General features: G+C 48.8%; 2 protein-coding genes across 2 annotated transcripts; both read right to left on the minus strand.

Annotated features, from left to right (window-relative positions):
• Nucleotides 1–528: 528 nt before the first annotated feature.
• PLD2 (phospholipase D2) lies at nucleotides 529–13,163 on the minus strand. Its single transcript, XM_006863320.1, has 25 exons — nucleotides 13,132–13,163; nucleotides 12,502–12,611; nucleotides 12,284–12,414; nucleotides 12,040–12,182; nucleotides 11,303–11,408; nucleotides 11,147–11,212; nucleotides 10,946–11,004; nucleotides 10,521–10,613; nucleotides 10,278–10,430; nucleotides 9,610–9,759; nucleotides 5,910–5,993; nucleotides 5,701–5,779; nucleotides 4,778–4,888; nucleotides 4,432–4,602; nucleotides 3,950–4,076; nucleotides 3,667–3,785; nucleotides 3,463–3,576; nucleotides 3,233–3,337; nucleotides 2,947–3,035; nucleotides 2,727–2,840; nucleotides 2,543–2,592; nucleotides 2,137–2,271; nucleotides 1,748–1,901; nucleotides 981–1,095; nucleotides 529–753 (listed from the first exon to the last, which is right to left on the minus strand). Exons 2-25 carry the CDS (start codon nucleotides 12,608–12,610, stop codon nucleotides 529–531), a joined length of 2,802 nt encoding a protein of 933 aa, XP_006863382.1. The 5' UTR covers nucleotide 12,611; nucleotides 13,132–13,163.
• Nucleotides 13,164–19,371: 6,208 nt separating this feature from the next.
• Nucleotides 19,372–21,216, minus strand: PSMB6 (proteasome (prosome, macropain) subunit, beta type, 6). The gene is made up of 6 exons (XM_006863321.1): nucleotides 21,070–21,216; nucleotides 20,593–20,660; nucleotides 20,298–20,429; nucleotides 20,049–20,178; nucleotides 19,719–19,863; nucleotides 19,372–19,596 (listed from the first exon to the last, which is right to left on the minus strand). The coding sequence occupies exons 1-6, from the start codon at nucleotides 21,169–21,171 to the stop codon at nucleotides 19,454–19,456; spliced, it is 720 nt and encodes a 239-aa protein (XP_006863383.1). The 5' UTR covers nucleotides 21,172–21,216; the 3' UTR covers nucleotides 19,372–19,453.
• Nucleotides 21,217–21,606: the final 390 nt, after the last annotated feature.

A 21,606-nucleotide genomic window follows, 5' to 3' on the forward strand; every position in this document is an offset into this window, starting at 1 on the left:
GGATTTTTTTCTACACTTTTATTTATGAAACAATCATTGGACAGATATAAAGTTAGTGTCAGTCTGCAGGCTGGTGGAGGGGTTTAGTGTAATCCCCCAGTGGGATGCTGAAGTCAGAAGTGGCTCCAACCTTCCTCCACCTTGGTAGAAACAGGCTGGGAGAGGAGCTGGGGCAGGTGAGAGTTCAAGGGGAGGAGGAGAGAAGGCCCAGGGCAGAGCCCCTCCTCCTACCTAAGTGGCTTGACCCCAGGTGTCTGGGCAGGAGTTGTGCTGCTTCTCTGTAGCATTGGTTTTGACTGTGTGGCAGGGAGGATGCTCTTCTCCAGGCCCCTCTCCTGACTCCCCAGCCCAGAGCTGCGAGTACCCTCCTTAACTGCTTCCCAAGCGAGGGTCGTCTGTGACTTCTCTTTTCCGATGCCAGCCTCTCCCAGGTCTCAAAGGGCAATGCCCTTGGTCCACAGGGTTAAGGGACAGGAGGCAGAAACTGTGGAGCCCAAAGCTGACCGCTCCCCCTACTTGGAGCCTCGGCTATGTCCACACCTCCATGGGTATCATGCCCTCCTTGCTGCCTCGTGGCGGCAACAAAGACTCATCCTCCAAGAACTTGAGGGGGAAGTGGACCAGGTGGCCCTGGACTTTGGTGAGCTCAGACCGTGCCAAGGGAGGGCTGACCGTGGCCAGAGGCTCCACAGTCACATACTCCCGGAGTGCCCGCATGGAACGTGTGGCATTGGATGGCAGGCATCGGAAGATCTGTGGGGGAGGGGAGAAGTGGGAGCCAATAAGGCTTAGGGAGATTCTCCCAGGAGCCCAGTCTTACAGGTCTAGAATCCCTCACTCTTCTTTCTTCTACCATCTCTTAGTACCCGCCACATTGACCCTGGACCACAATGCCCCCCAAGGTCCTCATGCCCTCTTAAGATTAGCTGTGAACAGCATAGGCCATGCATTTTCTCCAAGCCACCCCCCAAAGTCCCCACCTGCTCATAGATATTGGCATTTTTCTCAGCCGTATCCTGCCACAACTGGAAGAAGTCCTCACAGACAGGGTCTCGGAGATCCAGGTCTGGCTGGGCATCCGCCCCAAGAATCACGCTACGGAAGAAAAAGGTTCTGTATGAAGACCCTAGTGCAGTTGGAAACTACCAGTTGTTCCGTGGGAGAAAGATGAGGCTTTCTGTTCCTGTAAAGATTTACAGCCTTGGAAACCCCGTACAGGGTCTCTATGAGTCGGAATCGACTCCACGGCACATGACAACAACATTGTTGTTAAATGCTGTTGAGACGGTTCCGACTCATAGAGACCCTGTATAGGGTTTCCAAGGAAGTGGTTGGTGAGTTTGAACTGCCAACCTTGAGGTTCAAACTGACCTTGTAGCCGAGTGCTTACTCTACAGCACCATACCAGGACTCCATGAAGACCCTTAGCATGCCACAAAAATACTCTTGTTCCTCTCAGGTCATTCAAAATAGATACAGTATTAAATAGTAAAATAAGTATAAAGGATTCCAACGGTTTTAATTTATCTCTACTTTTTAATTTTGCTTTTTAATATCAAACTTGTTTTAAAATATTTTATTCTTTCTCTCTTTTATTTATTTATTTTTTCCCTTTTAGTGTCCCTACTTTGCTGGTATCCTGAAGTGAATGAGTTTGCCAATTGGGAAAGCCAGTACTACCTCTAAGCATACCTCACACCTGGTTCAAAAGGTAGATTCCCCTGCCCACTTCCATCCGGGGCCATACCTGAAACAGTGCTTTCGTAAACTCAAGGCAAACCTGCCCGCCTGATACTCCTTTCCGTCCATGACCGATGACTCCATCTCTGTGTCCTCGATCAGCACAGCTAGCTCACTGTCCCGCTTTCCCAGTAGGCTCCGATCATTGATATTTGCAGAGCCTGGGGTGGGTGCAGTACAGACTGGGTCTGTTGGGGCCCATGGGGTCCCTATTCCAGCACCTTCACCAGAGTACTGGCCCATAGGTAACATGCCTTGCCTTCTTTGGCCACCATCCACAGTTGGGCTCCAGTGCTAGTCTCCATAATTCCAGCCATCAGCACTGTGCCCTGGCTGGACCCTCCTCCATCCCTTCACCCCTCTTCTCATGGCCAGAGGCCCAGCTCTAGCACTAACCAATGATGACTGTCCGGTCGTCTGCAATGAGCATCTTGCTGTGGATATAAATGAGTTCTGAGACTGGGTGCCCACCCAGCTCCCCATGTGTGCGAAGCCCGCAGATGGACACGTAGTCCCTCCACGCTGTTCCCACTGTGTATAAGAGAGAGGAGGTGTACAGTGTGTAAAGTGAGAGGTGTACTCTTCATGCAGCTGATGCCCCGTCCCACCCACCTCCTCACTTCAGAAGACCTTCCTCAAGTCTCCCCATGTACTTCTCTCTGCAGTGCAAGGCTACCCAGAGGCATGCATGAATGCTAGTCTCCCTTCCCCTCAGCCTGCCCTCCAGACCTTTAGGCTTCCAATCTTCCCTTCTCCCCCCACCAGGAGTCCAGAGCGTCAACCCTCAGTTCCCAGCACTCACTGGCTGCTTTGAGGCGGTGTAGGATTGAATACTCCCCGCGACACAGGGTCCTGAGGGAAAAGAAAGTGGAAGGGAGGCAAAAATTAGAGGAGAAGGTGGGGATACCCAGAGAAAGGGGGACCTCAAAGGTCCAACGGGAAGGAATCAGGGCAGAATAATGCTTCTCGCCTGGTTTGGGACTCACCTGTAAGTGAAATGCAGAATGGCTTGGATGGAATTACCACCACCTGTGGAGATGTCGCCCTCAAAGCCAGGGAGCAGAGGCAAAAGCACATATACTCTGAAACACTGTCCTTGTCTGGGGAGAGGGGTGGAGTCACAGGTGTGACCTGTCCCCGGAGCACCCTCTCTAGTTGGGCTTAAGCCACGCCCACAGTCCCCACCTTCCTGCCAGTCCACCTTACTTGTGGGCCTTCAGGATTCTGTCCACAATCTCATCGCCCACCTTGTTCAGAACCGTCCGCCCATCTGAGCAGCTAATGAAGAACTGATTCTGATGCAGGGACCAAAGATAAAGATCAGCAGCCTAGCCCCTGCCCCCAGCCCTGGACTTCAGGTCCAGGACCTCGCCCTAGTCTTCTGCTTGGCCTCCAGTCCCAGCCCCATCTCCAACTCGAGCTATCTAAGTCCTCAACTAATATCAAAAGTCTCCTCCTGGGCCATCCCCTCATTTTACCCATGGATTCGGACCTCGATGTAGAGGAAGTGCTGACTCTCTCTGATGGTGTGCAGGTAGGCATTGAGGATAGAGTTCTCCAAAGTTCCCGCTGACCAACGGTCCACTGACCTTAAGACCTGAGGGAAGAAGTAAAAGTGATATGGCAAAGGAGATTCCTCACCCAGGAGAGGAGGAATTGGAGAGGGGAAGAATGGGTGGGTCATTGGGGACGGGGGACATAGAGAGGCAGTTGAAACCTTACCTGCACAGTAGTACACTGCATTCCAGGGAGATTGAACGGGAGCTGGCTTATAGTGCTGTATGACTTGGGCAGCAGGTAGGGGTACATGGGAGTCTTATACTTGGCCTTGGTAGTCTGATGTAGAGGATGGAAGAGTTAGAAACAGGTGGTCAACTGCCCCTGTCTCCCTCCCAGCCTCCAGCCACACCAAGAGGGAGTGAGCACCTTGGTGAAGTTCCAACGCTGGATAAAGTGCCGGGCAAGGTCCCGAGCGGAGGTGCCATGGACAACAACCCCAACGTCCCGCCATGGCATCCGGGGCATGGTCTCCCTGTCAATGAAATCTAGGGGTCCCAGACGAATCAGAGAAGAGAGCAGGGATGGTCCCTTGGAGATACTTGGGGCAGGAAGATACTTGCAGAGGGAAGGCTGCCCTAGCCTTGGTCCCAGCCCCAATTTCTGCCCCTGCTGCCAACTCTTGGGAGCTTCAGAAAAGAAGGGCCCTTACCTTCAAAAGGCCGGTCCAGCTGTACCCAGTCCTTGGTGATAAGATTGCTGTAGTCCTTGCCCAACCAGAAGTGTTGGTTGTGGGAGAGGTCTGGGGTGGCTTGAGAACTTGGGCACGAGGTGGGAGACTGTAGGAGGAACACACCCAAGCTAGGTTCAAGGAGAGGATCATGCGCCATACAGAGCCAGGGCCAAAGAAAAGACAAGAGGACTGCAAGAACGTAGACAGACAGACATGCGAGACAGAGAAGAAGAATAAACAGAGAGAACTTAACCCTCTTTCAGTTACATTTGATATTGCTAGAGGAATCAGGAGTGGGAGAGGTAGAAGAAATGGTAAAGGCCTGAGTATCTTTCTTCAGAGTAGGTTCTTAGAGTTCCCTGGAAAGGCCTGAAATGATTGTAGGGGGGCGGTAGAAGTTGGGAAGGGCTGTGGATTTTAGGTTGAGTTTGGAGGCACTCAGGAAGGCTTTGGGGGATTACCTGAGAGACAGCTGATTCAGAGGAATCCCCAAGGTCAGTCAGACGGTAGTGCAAGTCATCCCAGCGGCCATAGGCGAGGTCCAGCCCCCCCAAGAAGGCCACTACTTGGTCCACCACCAGGAGTTTTTCATGATGGGCCCACAGTGTCACTTGGTCTGGGTGGCGCATCACCTGGAACAGGTTTGAGGCAGCTTAGGAGGGTGGATTTAGGTGCAGGAAGACAGACAAGGTGTGGGGAAGGGGAATGGAAAGATGAAAAGATGAGTTGCTTAGGGAAAGAAAGTGAAGGGGCTGTGCGGTAAGGATGGCTGGAGTGTGGGAAGGGCCTCTGAGGCCTGAGCGTCACCTTTACATTGGGGTGCAGTAACATCAGAGTCCTCTTGCTGTACCCACTGTTGATACCCAAGGCCAACTCCACTTCCTTAAACAGCAGAACAGACACACGGACACCCTCCTCCTGCGATGAATAGGGGAATCAGATCCTAATGCCTCTTCCAGAATGGCTCCCTTCCACCTTCCCAAAGCCCTTCCCCATGCTCAGGTTTCCTGTGTGTCCTTTCATACTGCCTGGAGATCTTAGAATGCTCTGCCACTTTTACTCTGTGGGGAGGCTTGCAACAACCTTACATTGAGCATCATCTGCTCTCCCACTCATCCCTCTGCTCATACACCCATCTATCCTAGTATCCGTTCACATACCTACCTATCCTTACCCATCCATCCATCTTCCCATCTACCCACCCACTCTGTCATTCATCCATCTATCCATCCACTGTCCTATCTAGCCACCTTTCCAACCTATCTCCTTCCACTGATCTCCTTTTTCATCATCTGTCCATCCACTCATTCACCCACCCTCTATCATCATCATCAAAGACATATAAATTCTCCCTTCCATCCATCTATGTCCATGGACGCTCCCTAAAGAGCGGACACTGGGCCATGTATTGGAACTAATGATTACAATCAGCCAGTGTTTCCACTCAAGAAGCCTAGTGGGAGAGCTAGGCATATACAGTCCCTAAGTAACACAGTAAAGAGTTACAGGTACTGGGAGAGATGTCTATACCAGGTAAAGAGAGCATTAAGAGGGACTTGCCCATTCATACCAGGGAAAATGGGACCAGGAAGAGTAATATTTCTCAGACACTAAGTCAGGAATGGCACACTTCCTTTCCTTGAAGTCTCGGATTCCCTACCTTCTCCCTTCTAACAAATCCACTCATAAGCCCCGGCCACACATTCCCCCAGCCTGGCCACTCTCCTCACCGCCTTCTTCTTGAGCATAATATCCAGCCTCCAGTCATCTGAATGAGCCGGACGCTTCAGGTAAATCTCAGGACTCAACCTAGGAATCAGGACAGGAAGTGAGGGGTAGCCTAAAACCCCAGACAACTAGCCCCTCCTTCTCCTTCCTCTGGACAGCAAGCTGAACTTCCCTACCCACCCCTTCTTGCTTGGACCTTTCTCCCACTCACCACCAATCTGTGATGAAAATCTCCTCCCTTGCTCGCAGGATGGCATCTGCCACAGCCGCAAAGTACCCTGCCCCATTCACAAACCTGGGGGGAGGCCAAGCCAAGGAGGTCAGAGGAGTCAGAAGTCAGAAAGCTCTGGAGAGTAAAGACCGAGGACAGTCATGGGTCAGAGGTGACAGCAGGGTCCAGGGATCAAGAGTGATCACAGAGGTCGGATGGTATCAGATTTTTCAGAGTGGGATGGATTTGCCAACATGGGCCAAATAAAAATCAAATTTATAGAACACATCATACAAAAAGCTCTATCAAATCAGTAAGACAAAGACATATAAATCAACGGAAAAGTGAGCAAAAAATTAGAAATGGCAGTTCACAAAGAAAATGAAAATGGCTAATTGGAGGGAAAGATGTTCCGTTTCACTAGTAAACAAGGAAATGAAAATGAAAATGAATTTTTTTCCCAATAGATTGGCAAAAAATTTAAATGACCAGTAGCATGAAATATTAACACATGAGAAACTGGGTATTGTCACAGACCATGCAATTATACGCTGGTTATAAATAGTCTTTCTAGAGGACAATTTGGCAGTATCTATCAAAATATCAGAAGTGTGGTAGCTCAGTAGAATAAGCACAGGACTGAGCACATAACTGAACAACAAGGTCAGTAATTTGAGCCCATCAGCTGCTTTGTGGGAGAAAGATAAGACTTTCTGATCACGCAAAGATTTACAGTCTTAGAAACCCTAGTTAGGGTCGCTATGAGTCGGAAACGCCTACACGTACTTCCCAACAACAGTGGCAATCAAAATATTAAATGCATGTACTCTTTGACACACTAGTTCTATCTCTAAGAATGCTGTTGTTAGGTGTGTCAAATTGATTTTTTACTCAGAGTGATCCCATGTGACAAAGTAGGAACCCCTGGTGGCATAGTGGTTAAGTGGCTGCTAACTGAAAGGTCAGCCATTCAAACTCACCAGCTTCTCCACAGGAGAAGGATTTACAGCCTTGGAACCTCTACTGGGACAGTTCTAATCTGTCCCATAAGGTCACTTGACTTGACGGCCATCAGTTGGATTTTTTGGTTTTGACAACAGAGTAGAACTGCCCCATAGGGTTTTTCAGTCTGTGATTTTTACAGAAGTACTCCCACAAAGCCACCGGTTAATTTCAAACCTTTAAATTTTCTCCCAAGGAGCAGCTGATGGATTTGAACTGCTGACCTTGCAGTTAGCAGCAGCCCATGGCATATCCCACTCACCACCAGGGCATCTTATCTCCTATAAAATACTCAGACAAAGATTGTGTTCATCACAGCACTTTCATATGAGCAAAAAAAAAAGTGGAGATAAATATCTACTCTCTAAAACATTAAGAGAAAAAATAAGTCACAGAAAAGCTAACTCACTTATGATCAAACAATGTATAAATACATGCATGCACATAGGAAAACAGGCAGAAAAGGGTGGAAAGACACAAATCGTACTGTTGCCAGGATTGCCTTTGGGAAGAGAAGTAGGAATGTTGAGAAGGATTGTTGGATAGGAGTTAGGGTAAAGGATTGTCCGATAGATGAGAAATTTATTTATTTATTTTCACTTAATGTGTTTCCATATTGTCTGACTTTTAAACCAACAATCTAGCATAGTAATTAAGAACAAGGTCTATGCCCAGACTGCCTGGATTTGAATTTTGTTCATGTGATGGGCAAGATTCTTACCCTCTGCTTATCTCAAATTTCCTCATCTGTAAAATGGAGATTAGCTGCCTTATATAGTTGTTGTGAGGATTGAATGGTTCAATATAAGTAAAACACTTTGAACAGTTACTGGCACATAGTAAGTACTACATACGTTGCTGTTGTTAAGTGTCCTCAAGTTGGTGCTGACTCATAGTGACCCTATATGGAATTTTTGAGGAGAGGCTGGTGGGTTTGAACCACTGACCTTGTGGTTAGCAATCCAGTGTTACTCCTACAGCGCCACACCTGGACTCCACATGGTTATTAGTTATTATTAGTTCTTTGTTGTTGATGTTGTTAAGTGTCACTGAGTCGGTTCCAATTCATAGGGACCTTGTATAGGGTTTCCGAAAGGAGCTCTGGTAGTGTAGTGGCTACAAGCCGGGCTGCTAACTTCAGGGTCAGCAGTTCAAAATGACCAGCCGTTCTGTGGGAGGTTTTCTGCTCCCGTAAAGATTTATAGCCTCAGAAACCCTATATAAGATCGCTAAGAGTAGGAACCTACTCCACGGCACACTACCACCATCATGGGTTTCCAAGGAGCAGCTAGTGAGTTTGAACTGCTGACCCTGTGATTCACAATCTACTGCTGATGTTACAGTGCCATACCAGGTGTCCTTATTAGCTCTTATGTTTAATTTTTAAAAATCTCAAAACCATCTCCAACAAAAAATTCCTATGATTCCCCTCTATCTATGATACACTTGAACTCGCTCAGCCTAGCACATGACGTCGTGCATGATGATGATCAGACTCTTTTCTGACCACTCCTCCTCACACTCTAACAATAATCTGTCCTTGTGGTTTCCAGACATACCAGACTATTCCTGTCCCCTCTCCCTGGGCCCCCGACTCCATTTTCTTTATCTGGTTAAGGCTAACCTTGGGGGTTTAGAAGTTGGTCCTGACATCCCTGTGGTGGGACAGTCTCTCCTCCTTTGTGCTCATTTCTCTGGATCTATGGCTAGTATGGTAAGCTCACACTCTTTAGTGACAGGATTCACCACCGAACTGGAGATGAAACTAGAGAAGTCTGTTTCTTCTTCCCAACTTGGCACATTGTTGTTGTTGTTAAGTGCCGTCCAGTTGGTTCCGACTCATAGCGACCCTGTGTAGGGTTTCCAAGGAGCGGCTGGTGGATTTGAACCACCAACATTGCAGCTCAAACTGACCTTGTGGTCCAGCGCATTAACCCACACTAGGACTTCTGGCACATAGTAGGTCTTAGAAAATGTTTATTAAATGAGTAAATCAGAGAGATTTGAGGATAGCATAGAGTTAGTGTAGGGGATGGAGGTTTAAAAAGGTCAGAGGAGGTCAAAGAGGTCAGGAGTGAGAAGAGTTTGAAGGTCAAAGGGGTTAAGAACAGAAAGATCAGATCAAAGTGATCAGCATGGTTAAAAAGGGGTCAGGGACAGAGCGGAGGACCCTGGGACTATCAAGGGAGAAGTGTGGGAACAGAGTGTAGGACCCTGCCCAGAGAAGCCAGAGATGGAGACAGAGATGACGACATGGAGAGAAGGAGTAGCAAAGACTCTAGACCCATGGTTGGGGAGGGGCTGTGTGCTGGCGGCCGGGGGGCAGGCTTGCAGGGTGTGCCCTTTGGCTGTTTGAATGATTGTATATTCCAGTGTTTTGGGGCACATCCAAAAAAAAAAAAAAAACAGAGGGAACAGAAGCAAAAACTGTTGAATGATGAAGCATGCAGGGGATTGTAATCATTGCAATGAAACAAATACGATAGGACGAATGTAAAACTGATGTTCCCCCATGTACACTATCACTCAATTCACAATAAAAACTTTTTTTAAAAGGGTCAGGGAGACTACAGAAGTCAAAGAGGGTTCAGTGAGATCAGAAGGGGTCATAAAAATAAAAGGGAGGGTCAAGAAGTCAAAGACACCAAGGGCTTCAAGAAGTCCCCAGACATGTTTAGAAGGGACATCAGGGTCTCACCACCGGGCCAGGGTCCCAGGCCGGGGTGGGGCATAGCTGCTGTGCCGGTGGAGCTGTAGGAAGTCTCTGCCTGGGCCCTGAGCCAGCTCAGTGATCTCCTGGCCCCACCACCGTGCCTGCCGATAGCTGCTGCACTTGAGAATCAGGGACCTGGATAGGAACAAAGAGATGGACCCCAGACCCTCCACCTCCATACCTCTGGCCTTGCCCAGAGACCACCCCACTTTGACCTGCATTTCTTTCTCACTTCCTCTCTTAGTCCTTAACTCACAACTCTGTAGGGGCAGGGCATATACTAGGAGGCTTCAAAAAGTTCCTGGGAAAGAGAATTAAAAGATAATGGAGTTTTTCCATGAACTTTTTGAGGCCCCCTTGGTTCTGTCTTGTTCATAGTTGGATATCCAGCACCTAGTATTATGCCAGACACCTAGGTTTTTTGAATTAATAGAATTCCTTTGTGTCTTTATCAGTACTTTTCCCAGGCTAATATTCAAACCCTTTTCTCTGGGCCTGGACTCTGAGAGCAATCCCAAGCATCTGGCTGAAACAGCTCCTTGGAAAAAACACATTCCTCTCTTCCCTGGTCTGTTCCACTCAGCAACCTTCAGGGTTCTAGCTCTGGCTCTATCTAACTCACCAGGTCCCTCTCCACACCAGAAAGGCCTTACCTGTGGGAGGTATCGATGCGGACCCCATACCGTGTCTCTGTGCTCTTTTTCCCCACCTGCACCTCAAAGCCAGGGTCGAAGAGCTGGACAAATGAGATGACGCCGGTCTCGAGGCACATGTACAACAGGAAGGAGTCCTTCACCACCAGCCACCTGGAGCGGAAGGGCTCCATCCGTTCCTCCCTGCTCTCGAATTGTCTTCTCAGCCCTATCCACTGCCCACCTGCTCAGCCCAGCCCTCACCTCTTAGACCAGCGATAACAAACTTGGTCTCGGCCACAGCAGGTGAAGCCAGGTACCCGGTGACCCCCTGAACGCTTCCGAATTATTCCCTCCCTGTTTGGAAAAGCAAGAAGAGATACCAGATGAGTAATTTCGACCTTCCAGCCCATGCTACACTCCTTTCCCTAGAAGCTCGGGTGGCACGGTGAGTTAAGCATTGGGTTGGTAACCTCAAGGCTCAAGGCCACTAGTCGATCCTTGGGAGAAAGAAGAGCCTGTCTGCTCCCATAAAGATTTCGTCTCACAAACCCAAAGGAGCAGCATTACCCTGTCTTAAAGGGTCACTGAGTCAGAATTGACTTGATGGCAGTGGATTTGGTTTTTCACTATTCTCAAGGCAGGGAGAGATTTTGCAGATGGCTGGGTCAAGGGGGTCTGACACTCACAGTCCTTTGGAGCCAAGGTCTGGGATAAAGGACAGCTGACTGACTTCCAAGAACTCCATCTGCAGACAGAAGACACGGTTCAGAGGAGAGAATCTGGCTTTCAGTCCCTCAGATGCCATTAAATGTGCTCCTCAGCTCCCTTGGAGTCTAATGTCCTACTCCACCTCAAATGGACCCAGGCATCCCATTCCAGGTCATTACCATGGCGTGATAGTTGCGGTAGAAAGACATGGCCAAGAGGCGGTTAAGATAATTCTCTAGGTATTTCTGAAGATGAAGAGAAGAGAGAGAAACCAATGAAACCAGAGCCATTTGCACACCAGACCCCTTCCCAGAGGACCAGATATCAGATCTCACCTGTTTGCTGGCTGCGTGTCTGGTGGAGCCCTCAGGACCAGCTCGGGGTAGAGAGGGAATTTCTCTGTTGGCTGCCTCCCGAGCTGGAGCATAGGCAACAGCAAAGCTGTAGAAGGGTACAGGACGTCAGGTAAGAGCTGGAGGCTGGGCCTTGGAAGCACTGAAGCGACGTGTTATGGTGTTATGTGAGGGCAGGAAGCCTAGAGACTGGCGGGAGGGAGGCCCCCTACCCTGAGAATGGAGAAAAGAGAGGAGACTGCCAAGGGTATTTTGGGCTTTGAGCCTGGCTCAGACATTGGCACCAAACCATGGAAGGGAAAGTGGGGCGTTGAAGGTTTCCTGGTAACCAGGGTCGGGGGAGGGGGCCCAGTGGCCAGAGTCCTGGGGAGGAAAGATTGTGGTATTGGGTAAGAGAGGCAGACAGAAATGGTGGGGGTGGGAAACTCATGTTTCCATGCAGTGAAGGGTCCCCGCCTTGCATAGTAAGCAGTTTTCTTCCCCTCACCAAGCCAGAAGGGGCCCTAGTGGCAACGTGGGTTAAGCGTTGGGCTGCTAATGGTAAGGTCAACTGTTCAAACCCACCAGCCTCTCTGTGGTTGAAAGATAAGGTGGACTGTTTCTGTAAAGACTGGCCACCTCAGAAACCCTAGAGGGTAGTATAGTACTACACTGTTCTATGGGGGTCACTGTAAGTCTGACTCAACTCGACTAGGAAGCAGCGAGTTTGGTTTGGTTACCGAGCCAAGGGGAGCAGACTCATCAGAACTTTGTGTCTCAAGAGGTCCCGGTGCAGCTCCTGGAAATGGCGGAACTTCTTCTTGGTGGTCCAGGTAAAGTCACCATGAGTCAAGCGGACAGAATACAGGGTGCAGGTTCCCACCTGAGGGTGGCAAGGAACTGAATCAATGTTCCTCAGTTGCGTTTTAGCCCTCCACTCTGCCAGCTCTCCCGTTATCCGCCTCCTGGTGCCAACCCAATCACCTTGGATCCACTGGTGTATCTTTCCGTGCCCACCACCTGGGCTGTGATGGGGACTCCAGGGGCAAACACTATAGGGTGCATTTTCAGAGGCTGAAGGTTATAGATGGCCAGAAAGGGGTGCATCCGGTCAGCTGGGAGGAAGAAAATGTGAGGGGAGTGCAGATCCAGGAGACCCCAGTCCTCTCCTTCTCCCCTCCTGAGGGCTGTACTCCACATACCTGGGTCCTCTCCCTCCCTCAGAGTATCCACTTCATCAGATTCCATCTGTAGCTGACTTGAATCCAGGTCACCCCCAGGGGCGAACAGGCTCTCTGGGGTCGCCATCATTCTACAAGTATGGGAAGGCCTTAGGGAGTGGCCCTCACCTAAGAACCCTGCCCCCAACCCAAACCACATGACCACCATCTATCACCGATCTTCTCTTCCCCATCCACCTGGCTCCCGCTGAACCCCAAACTCTCTCTGATTATGGCTCGATCGATCAGCAACGCCCAGCAGAACCTCCCTTACTATTCCATCCCATACCGCAGTCTCTCATCCTAAATCACTCAGCCCTGCTACCACCACCACCCCACTCTATAACCAGGACGCTGAGAGGCAACGAACCAGACCTGGGTGCTCCCGAACTGGGACAGGGCAGAAGCCGGGGCAGGAGGGGCTCGAGGTGCCAAGTCGGCAGCGAGACAGGGTCCAGGCGGGAATGAGGAAGTTATGCGCTCGGGTTTAGGGAGCGAAAACCCGAAATCTGAGAGTTCGGCTGAGTCTGGAGGCCCGGCAGCCCGAGCCCATCCCGTTCCCGCCCGATTTCCGGGCCCCAGGCCCCCGCGCCGCCCCTCTCCGGCCCTCGCCCCGGCTGCCGGAGCCAACGCTGGAGCGGGTTCCGAGCAGAAGGAGTTCAGCGGAGCCGGCGCCGGAGCCCACACCCCAGCGGGTCGGGGCGGGGCCGGGGCTCAGGGCCTGCCCTCGGGGGCGGGTCGGCCCCCCCGCCTCACCTCCGCGGGATTCGCGTCTGTCCTGTCCCGCCCCCGCCGCCCTCTGCCTTCCCTGCCCAGCGCAGCCTTGGCCTGGGGCCGCCTCTGTCGTGAGGACCGCGCGGCCAGCTGGCTGTGCGTCTGTCTTGCAGTGGGCGCACGGCTCTGCGCACATTTCTTCCCTCGGGCTTCCTCGGCGCCAGGCCCCCGGCCCCTCTCCATACGTCCTAGCAGACGCGCATCCTTGACAGGGACCTACTTGTTCCACTGGCAGACCCGCTATGAATTATATCGGACCTTGCCCAGCCAGCGTTTGCAAATGGAAGGAATAAAATACTGGAGCTATGGTAGCTGTAAATGAATTAAGGTATGCACATTTGCACTTATTAATGCACCAAACATTTATTGCACACTTGCACCATGCCGGACACAATCAGGTAGGAGTGAATTAGACAGTTATGGAATATGCTCTCCTGGAACTTACAACTTAGGGGAGACAAGAAAATTCTCATGCCCTAAAAGAGGAGATGTCAGTTTGAGGACTAAGGTGCGCCTGATCCAAACCATGGTATTTTCAATAACTTCATAAGCTTGCAAAAGTTGGACAGTGAATGAGGAAGACGGTAGAAGAATTGATGCATTTGAGTTATGGTGTTGGAGAAGAATAATGAGAGCACCACGGACTGCCAAAAGAACAAACATCTGTGTTGGAAAAAGTACAGCCAGGATGGCCAGACTTCTCTCTCATACCTCACGCATATTTTTAGGAGGAACCAGTCACTGGAGAAGAATATCATTTGGGAAAGTGGAGGGTCAGAGAAAAAGAGGAAGACCTCCCAACGAGATAGATTGGCACAGTGGCAGCAGCGATGGGCTCAGATGTAGCAATGATTGTGAGGTTTCCTTCTGTTTAACAACAACAAAAAGACAAGAAATTTCCATATCTATGAGAAACAGATTTCTTTATCCTTTTGATGGACATTTGGGTTTCTGGCTATTTTGAATAAAGCTCTCATGTATATTCCTGTACATCTCCTTGTGTAGATATGTTTTTGTTTCTCTTGGGTAAGTAAATAGCTAGGAATGGAGTTGCTAGGTCATATAGTAAATGTATGCTTAACTTTGTAAGAAGCTGCCAAACTGTTTTCCAAAATGGTTGTTCTATATTACTTTTATTTTTCTTAAATAAATTAGTATATGATAGTTTCCCAGGATCACCAAGACTTGATAATGTCAGCCTTCTCCACATTGTTGTTAATAAGTGCCATCAAGTTGGTTCTGACTCATAGCAACCCTGTAAAGGGTTTCTAGGAGCTGCTGATAAGCTTGAACCACCGACTTTTTGATTCAAACTGACCTTGCAGTCCAGTGCATTAACCTGCAGGGCTATACCAGGACCCCTTTTTCAGATTATTTAGCCATTTTTATAGCTACAAAGCGATAGGCTGTGCACATCTTTGCTAGAGTAGATACACCTCATCTTTCTTCCTTGGAGAAGCTGGTGGGCTCTAACCTCTGACTTTGTGGTTCCCAGTTCAGCATTTATATGATTTTATTTGCATTTCTCTGATGATTAATAACTAGTGCTCCTTCTAGCATATAATGGGATATTATTTAGCCATTAAAAAGAACTGCAGTGAATGAGTGAACCTTGTAAACATTATGTTACCATGAAAGAAGACAGACACAAAAGGCTACATATTATATGATCCATTTATATGAAATGTCCAGAAGGCAGAAATAGATTACTGGTTCTCAGGGGCTGGGAGGAGGGAGGAATGAAAGGGGGATGGTTGCTAAGGGGCATGGGGATTCTTTTAGGAGGGATGAAAATATGATAAAATTAGTGATGATACTTGTACAACTCTGTGTGAATATACTAATGTATACCAAGTACATTTTTAAACAGTGACTTTTATGTAATGCAAATTATATTTAAATAGAGATGTAATAAAAAACACACACAAATGGATTTTAATACATGCAACCGCATGAATGAATTTCAAAAATATTATACCCAAAGAAGTCAGACATAAAGGAGTAATACAATATGATTCCATTGATATGAAATTCTAAAATAGGCAAACTAATCTATGGTGATGATGTGGATCTGATCCGTAGGTACATGGTATTGGAGCTGGGGAAATGACTGACTATAAAGGGGCACACAGAATCCATGGGTGGTACAACAACGTAACCCACTTGACTGCTAACTGAAAGGATGAAGATTCAAATCCACCCAGAAATTCCTTGGAATAAAGCCATTGAAAACGCTACTGGACACAGTTCTTCTCTGATACACATAGGGTAACCATGGGTTGGTATCAACATCACAGCAACTGTTTGGTTTGTTTATTTTATAACTTGTCATGGAACCATACACATAATATGTATGCATTAAGTTACATATAAATTCTTACTTCAATAGTTAATTAAAAGAAAAAAGGCATATAAATTCTTACTTCAATAGTTAATTAAAAGAAAAAAGGCAATAGATTTCTGACTAAATTAGGCAGGTACAATGGAATAGGCAGTTCCTCCCCTTTTCTACATCATGAAGCCCTTAGAGAATGATGACAAAGTATTTGTACAGCTTATATGAGAGCATTTAGCATTCCTGGACAGGATGCTCTGGAATTTCCACTCAGGATCTCAGCCTGGCTGAGAGGATCATTGCCTGCCAAGGACATGCTGTTTGGGAAACTCCATGTGGTGGTTAACCGAGTGGACTGTGGGGTCAGGCTGGCCTGGGTAGGGCTCCTACTTTGCTGATAAATGCCTGTGTGGCCTTGAACAAATGAGCTAATCTCTCAGAGCCTTTGTTTCTTCATCTGTAAAATCTGAGCAGTAATAACACTGACCTCAAAAGATCCTTACATGATTAACAGAGATAACCTATGGAAATCCCTAGCATCTGCCTGGCACTGCATAATTAAGTCAATTAGGTACAACTTTCTTCATAAAGGAGTCCTGGGGTGGTGCTGTAGGAACAGCATTGGAATGCTTACCATAAGATTGGTGGTTCAAACACACCAGCTGCTCCTTGGAAGCCCTATACAGGGTCACTGTAAGTCAAAACTGACTGGACAGTACTTAACAATACCACCTACCTTTATAAAAGGGGACAAGAGCTACCAGAACTTTTGATGAAAATATAATATTTCCCTGGCTAGTAAAATATTTTGAGTTATCCTAAAAGAGAGAGAAAGGGAAAGACTAAAATCTTGAATCCTGGATACTCCAAATTGTCACTGTAAAATACAAACGAGTCCCTAGTGATGTCCTGCCTAGCACCAAGTGTCTAGAATTATTGTACTACCTCTTCCACCACAGCACCTCTCTGTGGTTTGTCTCTACCATACCTCTCAATGTCCTTCTGCTTTTCCAAGGGGATCAGAGAGAACCCCATCAGGAGGGTGTAAAAGACAACTGTTGGAATGGGGGTATTCTCCACCCTCTCCTCCGTCCTCTCCCATTTCTGTCCCCTGGCGCCTGTAATCACCAGGCAGGTCTGAAGCTAAGTGGTAGTTTACCCATGATGGGGGGGCCTGGAAACCACACCCCTCACCCAGGGCCCTCCTGGTCATTCTCAACATCGCAGTCGCCTCCATTGTTGAGATGGGTCTGAAGGGAGCATGGTGTTTCCTATGGTGTGGGTGCCGGAAACAGCGGACTGATAGAAGAGCAGGTATGAGGAGAGCCAGAGGAGAGAGTGGGGGGTGGGGGAACCTACCTAGCAGACAGATGGTCAGACAAATACATTGGCTAGAAAGATAGATGTCCAAGTCAGGCAAGAGAAAAAGGATATCTATCTTCTCGGGTGTGGGTGGATCTTTCACTCCCCAGTAAGACTAATTTGCAGAGCCCAATACAAAATGAAGTCAGAGCCCCTTATTGCAAATTATTAAGATTTTCAAGAAAGCATTACACCAAGCCTGTGGCCCTTCTGAGCCCACAAAGCAGGCCCTTCTTTTTCAACATCCCCTTTTTATTCCTGCTGCTGCCACCAACCTCTTCAACCCCTGACCTCAAGCATCTTCTCTAGCCTTACTCTTGGGTGAGCTTGGAGGGACAGCAGATGAACCCTCACAACTCCCTTCTTCCTTCTCCAATCTCCTTTTTAGGCCTGGACCCAGCTGTCTCTTCAGATCCCAGCACACCTGCAGCCTCCATTGTGGCTGATGGAGGGATACCCGCCCCAGAGACTGCTGGTGCCTACTTCAGCAGAAAAGCCAGACTCTCCTTCCGCCACCAGTTGCATGACGTGGCCTCCGCCAATGACTCCACCATTTGAAGGGGACAGCCAAGGACTGAACCTCTAGATCTTGGCAACTTTCCTTCTCCCCATTCCTCTGCTACCCCAGTGGGTCTAGGAACCCCCACCCCTCATGACCTTACTAAATCTGTTCAGAGTTGCCAAGTGTGTGTGTGTGTGCATGTGTCGAAGAGCAGGGAGTAGATGGGGGCTTGGGTTACGAGGCTGAGGTGGGAAATGTAGCATAAGGGAGGCAGGTGAGTGAGTATGAGGCAGTGATCTAATGCAGAGCCCAAATGTGGTTAGCAGGAAGGAAGAGTTTACGAAAACCCAGCTTCAGAGTTGGGTGTGGTGAGAATGGTTGGGGGAGGCTGGAGGCTGGGCAGGGCAGCCAACAGGGCTAGGAAGCATGTTCAGTATCAGTGTCTACTCCCTGCCAGGCAATGGGGGTATACCAGTAAACCAAGCAAAAAGACTTCTTGTGAAGTCTTTTTGGGGAGGTAGACAATAAACAAGAGAACAAATAAGCATGATATAAGAGAGCAACATGTGCTGCTGGGTAAAGAAAATTAAACAGGGTAACGAGATTAACCCTGGTGAAGCAGATTAAAGTGCTAGGTCTAACCAAAAGGTTGGTGTTTCAAACCCACTAGCAGCTCAGCAGGATAAAGATGTGGTCGTCTGCTTTGGTAAAGATTTCGAACCCTGGAAAGCCCATGGGGTAGATCTGTGACTTGCTATGAGTCAGAATCAATTCAGTGTCACTGGGTTTGGTTTCTTGGTTTTTCATCATCCAAGTTAGAGATGATCAGGAAGTGGTGTAGAGATGGTGAAAGTTAGATTCTGGGTGGTGCAAACAATGAATGTACTCAGCTTCTAATCAAAAGGTTGGAAAAAAGTCCCAAGATCTACTTTTGGAAAAAATTAGTTATTAAAAACCCTATGTAGCACAGTTCCAGGAGCAAGTGTCAACCCACAGCAGCTAACTGTTCAGATGTGCTTTTCTTTTAGAGAGTTCTCAGGACTTACTGTGAGACTGAATATGGAGTGTTAAGAGCAATCAAAGACGATGCCTTGATAAAGGGAGACCTGGGAATTTGCGCAAGAAAATCTAGTTTTATTTTAAGAAATACATGGTCTCTATTTTTGTTTTACTTAGCCCAGGACCTCTCTTCCTCACACTTCCAGGGCAATTTCATTCTAGAGCAAGCTTCTCAAATCACTTTGCACAGTTCCTTGATTCATACACTGGAGGAGACTGGGGGAAGACTGAGAATGTTAGTCATGGCCATGGAGCCCCACTGAGCCCCTTTAGATTCCTGGCTAGAGTGGGGACAGCCTTAGAGGAGCTAAAGTCTACTCTCAGCCTTCCATCCAAGGGGCTGAAGGCTACCTTACCATTACCTCCCGCCCCTGCAGCCCCCCATGCGAATGGTGGCTTTGAGCCAGCCCATAACACTTAGTCAGAATTCTGTGTTCTACCTTGGGCTTGAATGGAGAGGGGTGGAGGTGAGGGTATCATTTGTTGATAGCAACCACACTATGATAGCACAAGGATGTGGCTATGGTAAGGCAAAGGAAGTGTGGAGAACGAAGGTGGTCTGGGGCCAGAAGTTTGAAAACAGCCCATTCAAAAGCTTAGTGGGGAATCTGTTGTTGTTCAGCGCCACCGAATCAGTTCTGACTTATAGCAACCCTGTATACTGTTTCCAAGGAGCAGCTGGTGAGTTTGAACCATTGACTCTGTGGTTCAAACTGACCTTGCAGTCCAGTGCCCTTTATCGGAGCTCAGTGTAGTTATCTACACTAACAGTAGTAGACCTGACAAACACAGACTTAGGTCAAATAAAGAACCTCAAGTCACACAGGTTCTCTTTCACATATGGTTTATTGGATTTTGGGTCAGTATGTGATGCCTTTTATTATGTTCTAGAACTCCCAGATTCAGGGGGGTGGTAAAGTGGCAATGGTGAATTTGGGGATCTGGTCTCCCAAAAGTACCTGCCGTTCTACCCCCGATTCTGCAATGGCTGCCAGGCGGATCACCCCTCCACTGGAGCCGTCCCGCTCCATGGCCAAAGCTAGAGCTGTGGATAGAAAGAGAAAGTTAGGATCAGAATCTGACTTTGCTGCTGGGATCACCACAAGGAATGAGGAATGTTGGCCTGGCTTGAGTACGGGGGTTAAAGTTCACAGCCCCAGTTCTCACCATTGGCAGTGAAGTGCAAACACTCTTCTTTGGTCATGCCCTCCCGGTAGGTTGCATCAACGTAGCCATAGATATAGGAGCTCCCAGAGCCTCCAATGGCAAAGGACTGCCTTACCATCATACCCCCCATGGGCACTGAGTACACCTGCCAGATAGAGCAAGAAGAGTTACCAGTTGTATCCTCCCCCGGCACACATCCCTTCCCTTGTCCATGGTGGTATTGATCCCTGGAGAGTTAATAGTAGGAGTGAGGTAGAAACAGAAAGTGGCTAGGGTGGGGAGAAGGTCAAAAGTCTGGTTCCAGTCTCTGTCATCCTGGAGGATTCTGACCTGCCCTCCTTCTTGGGGGTCCCAGCCTGCAATGATGATTCCTGCCATCAGATCTTCCCGGTATCGGTAACACATCTCTTTGAAAAGGCTGGCTGCCGTGTGCACCAGTGGAGGCTCATTCAGTTCGATGCTAAAGGGTGTGAGGGGGTCACAAGGAGGACAGTGTCAGGATCTGGACTTCAGGTCATTTAAAACATCCTTAGGCTCCAACTCCCTTCAGACATTTGTTCCTCCCCGGCCCACAAGCACCTGTGGAAGCCAAGTTGGTAAGTGACAGCGTCAGCTACTGCCTGGGTATCAGCTGCTGAGCCTGAGCGGCAGCAGAATATTCGGTCATGAATAGGGGTCAGCTTGTCAGTCACTCGATTGGCGATGTAGGACCTGCAGGATGGCAGAATAGTTATGGGCGTACTGACCCATTCCCTATCAGAGCTCAGGGACAAGCATTCGAGTGATACCTCCCTTCCCACGGCAGCCTGTGCAGGGCAGGAATGGGAGGGCAGGAAAGGAAAGATGGGACCTTTTACATCTGTTCCGAGCTCACCCAGTGGTGGTTCTGGAGTCAGCGCCCAGAACCACGCCCCCGTCAAACTGCACAGCCATGATGGTGGTCTGCAAAGAGAGAAGGGAGTCCATCAGGGCTTTTCCACATTTCACCTACATACACAAACCTCAGAGTACGAAACTTGTGCACTGCCGACCCGTTTTCATATGTCACGGCGGCCTTAACACCCCACAGTACCAGAATCCCACGCCTCAAATCTCCAAAGACCCACTCAGGCCTTCAGTTCGAGAGCTTCACTCGCCTCGCAGGATTCCAGAACCTCACGATCCAATCAGCCTTCACTTCCCACCACGAAAGTCCACCAAACGACTCCAACCCAACATACTTTGCCCCTGCCTCGAGCACACCACAGCCCACTCGACTCCACCTCCCAAACTCTCCCAATCCACTCAGGCCTTATTCTTTCATCGCGTCGAGCCTTGAGCACATCTGAACTACGTCCGACTCCTTCCTCACCCCTGTGGAGACTTCCCGCTTTTCCCAATCGGGGGTGAGAGCTTCTGGCCCCCAAGCCGGTGATGGCCCCGCTCCTCGAGCAGCCACTAAGGATGCCGCCATCTTCCTTCTCTGGTGCTGCCACAAAGCAACTGTCGTAAAGCGCTCTGTCACTCTCAGGTTTTCTGGGCGGGGGAGGTGAGGCTTAGCCTTGGTTGACGGCAAAAAGAAATAAAGGGGCTAGTTCTTTTGCGACTGTAAGCACTTGATGGCAGTGTGGCAGATGGAAAAAACAATCGTAAAGGGATTACGTTTCCTAGGCGTCCTTACAGTGCCGATCTACCTGACGGGAATTGTAGTTCAAAGGGCCCTCAAGATAGACTTGAGAGTCTCTGGATCAGAACTAACCATGTTATGTTATCTTTTCTCTTGGACAGCATTATCGTACATAGGGTCTGTAAGTGGGAATCAACTCCGCGGCAGCTGACAACAATAATATACCAGGAGGAGTCCTGATGCTGCAGTGGATAAGCGCTGGACTGCTAACCAAAAGATCTA

The sequence above is a fragment of the Chrysochloris asiatica genome, unplaced genomic scaffold (genome assembly GCF_000296735.1).
Source record: "Chrysochloris asiatica unplaced genomic scaffold, ChrAsi1.0 scaffold00054, whole genome shotgun sequence".
Taxonomy (NCBI): domain Eukaryota; kingdom Metazoa; phylum Chordata; class Mammalia; order Afrosoricida; family Chrysochloridae; genus Chrysochloris; species Chrysochloris asiatica.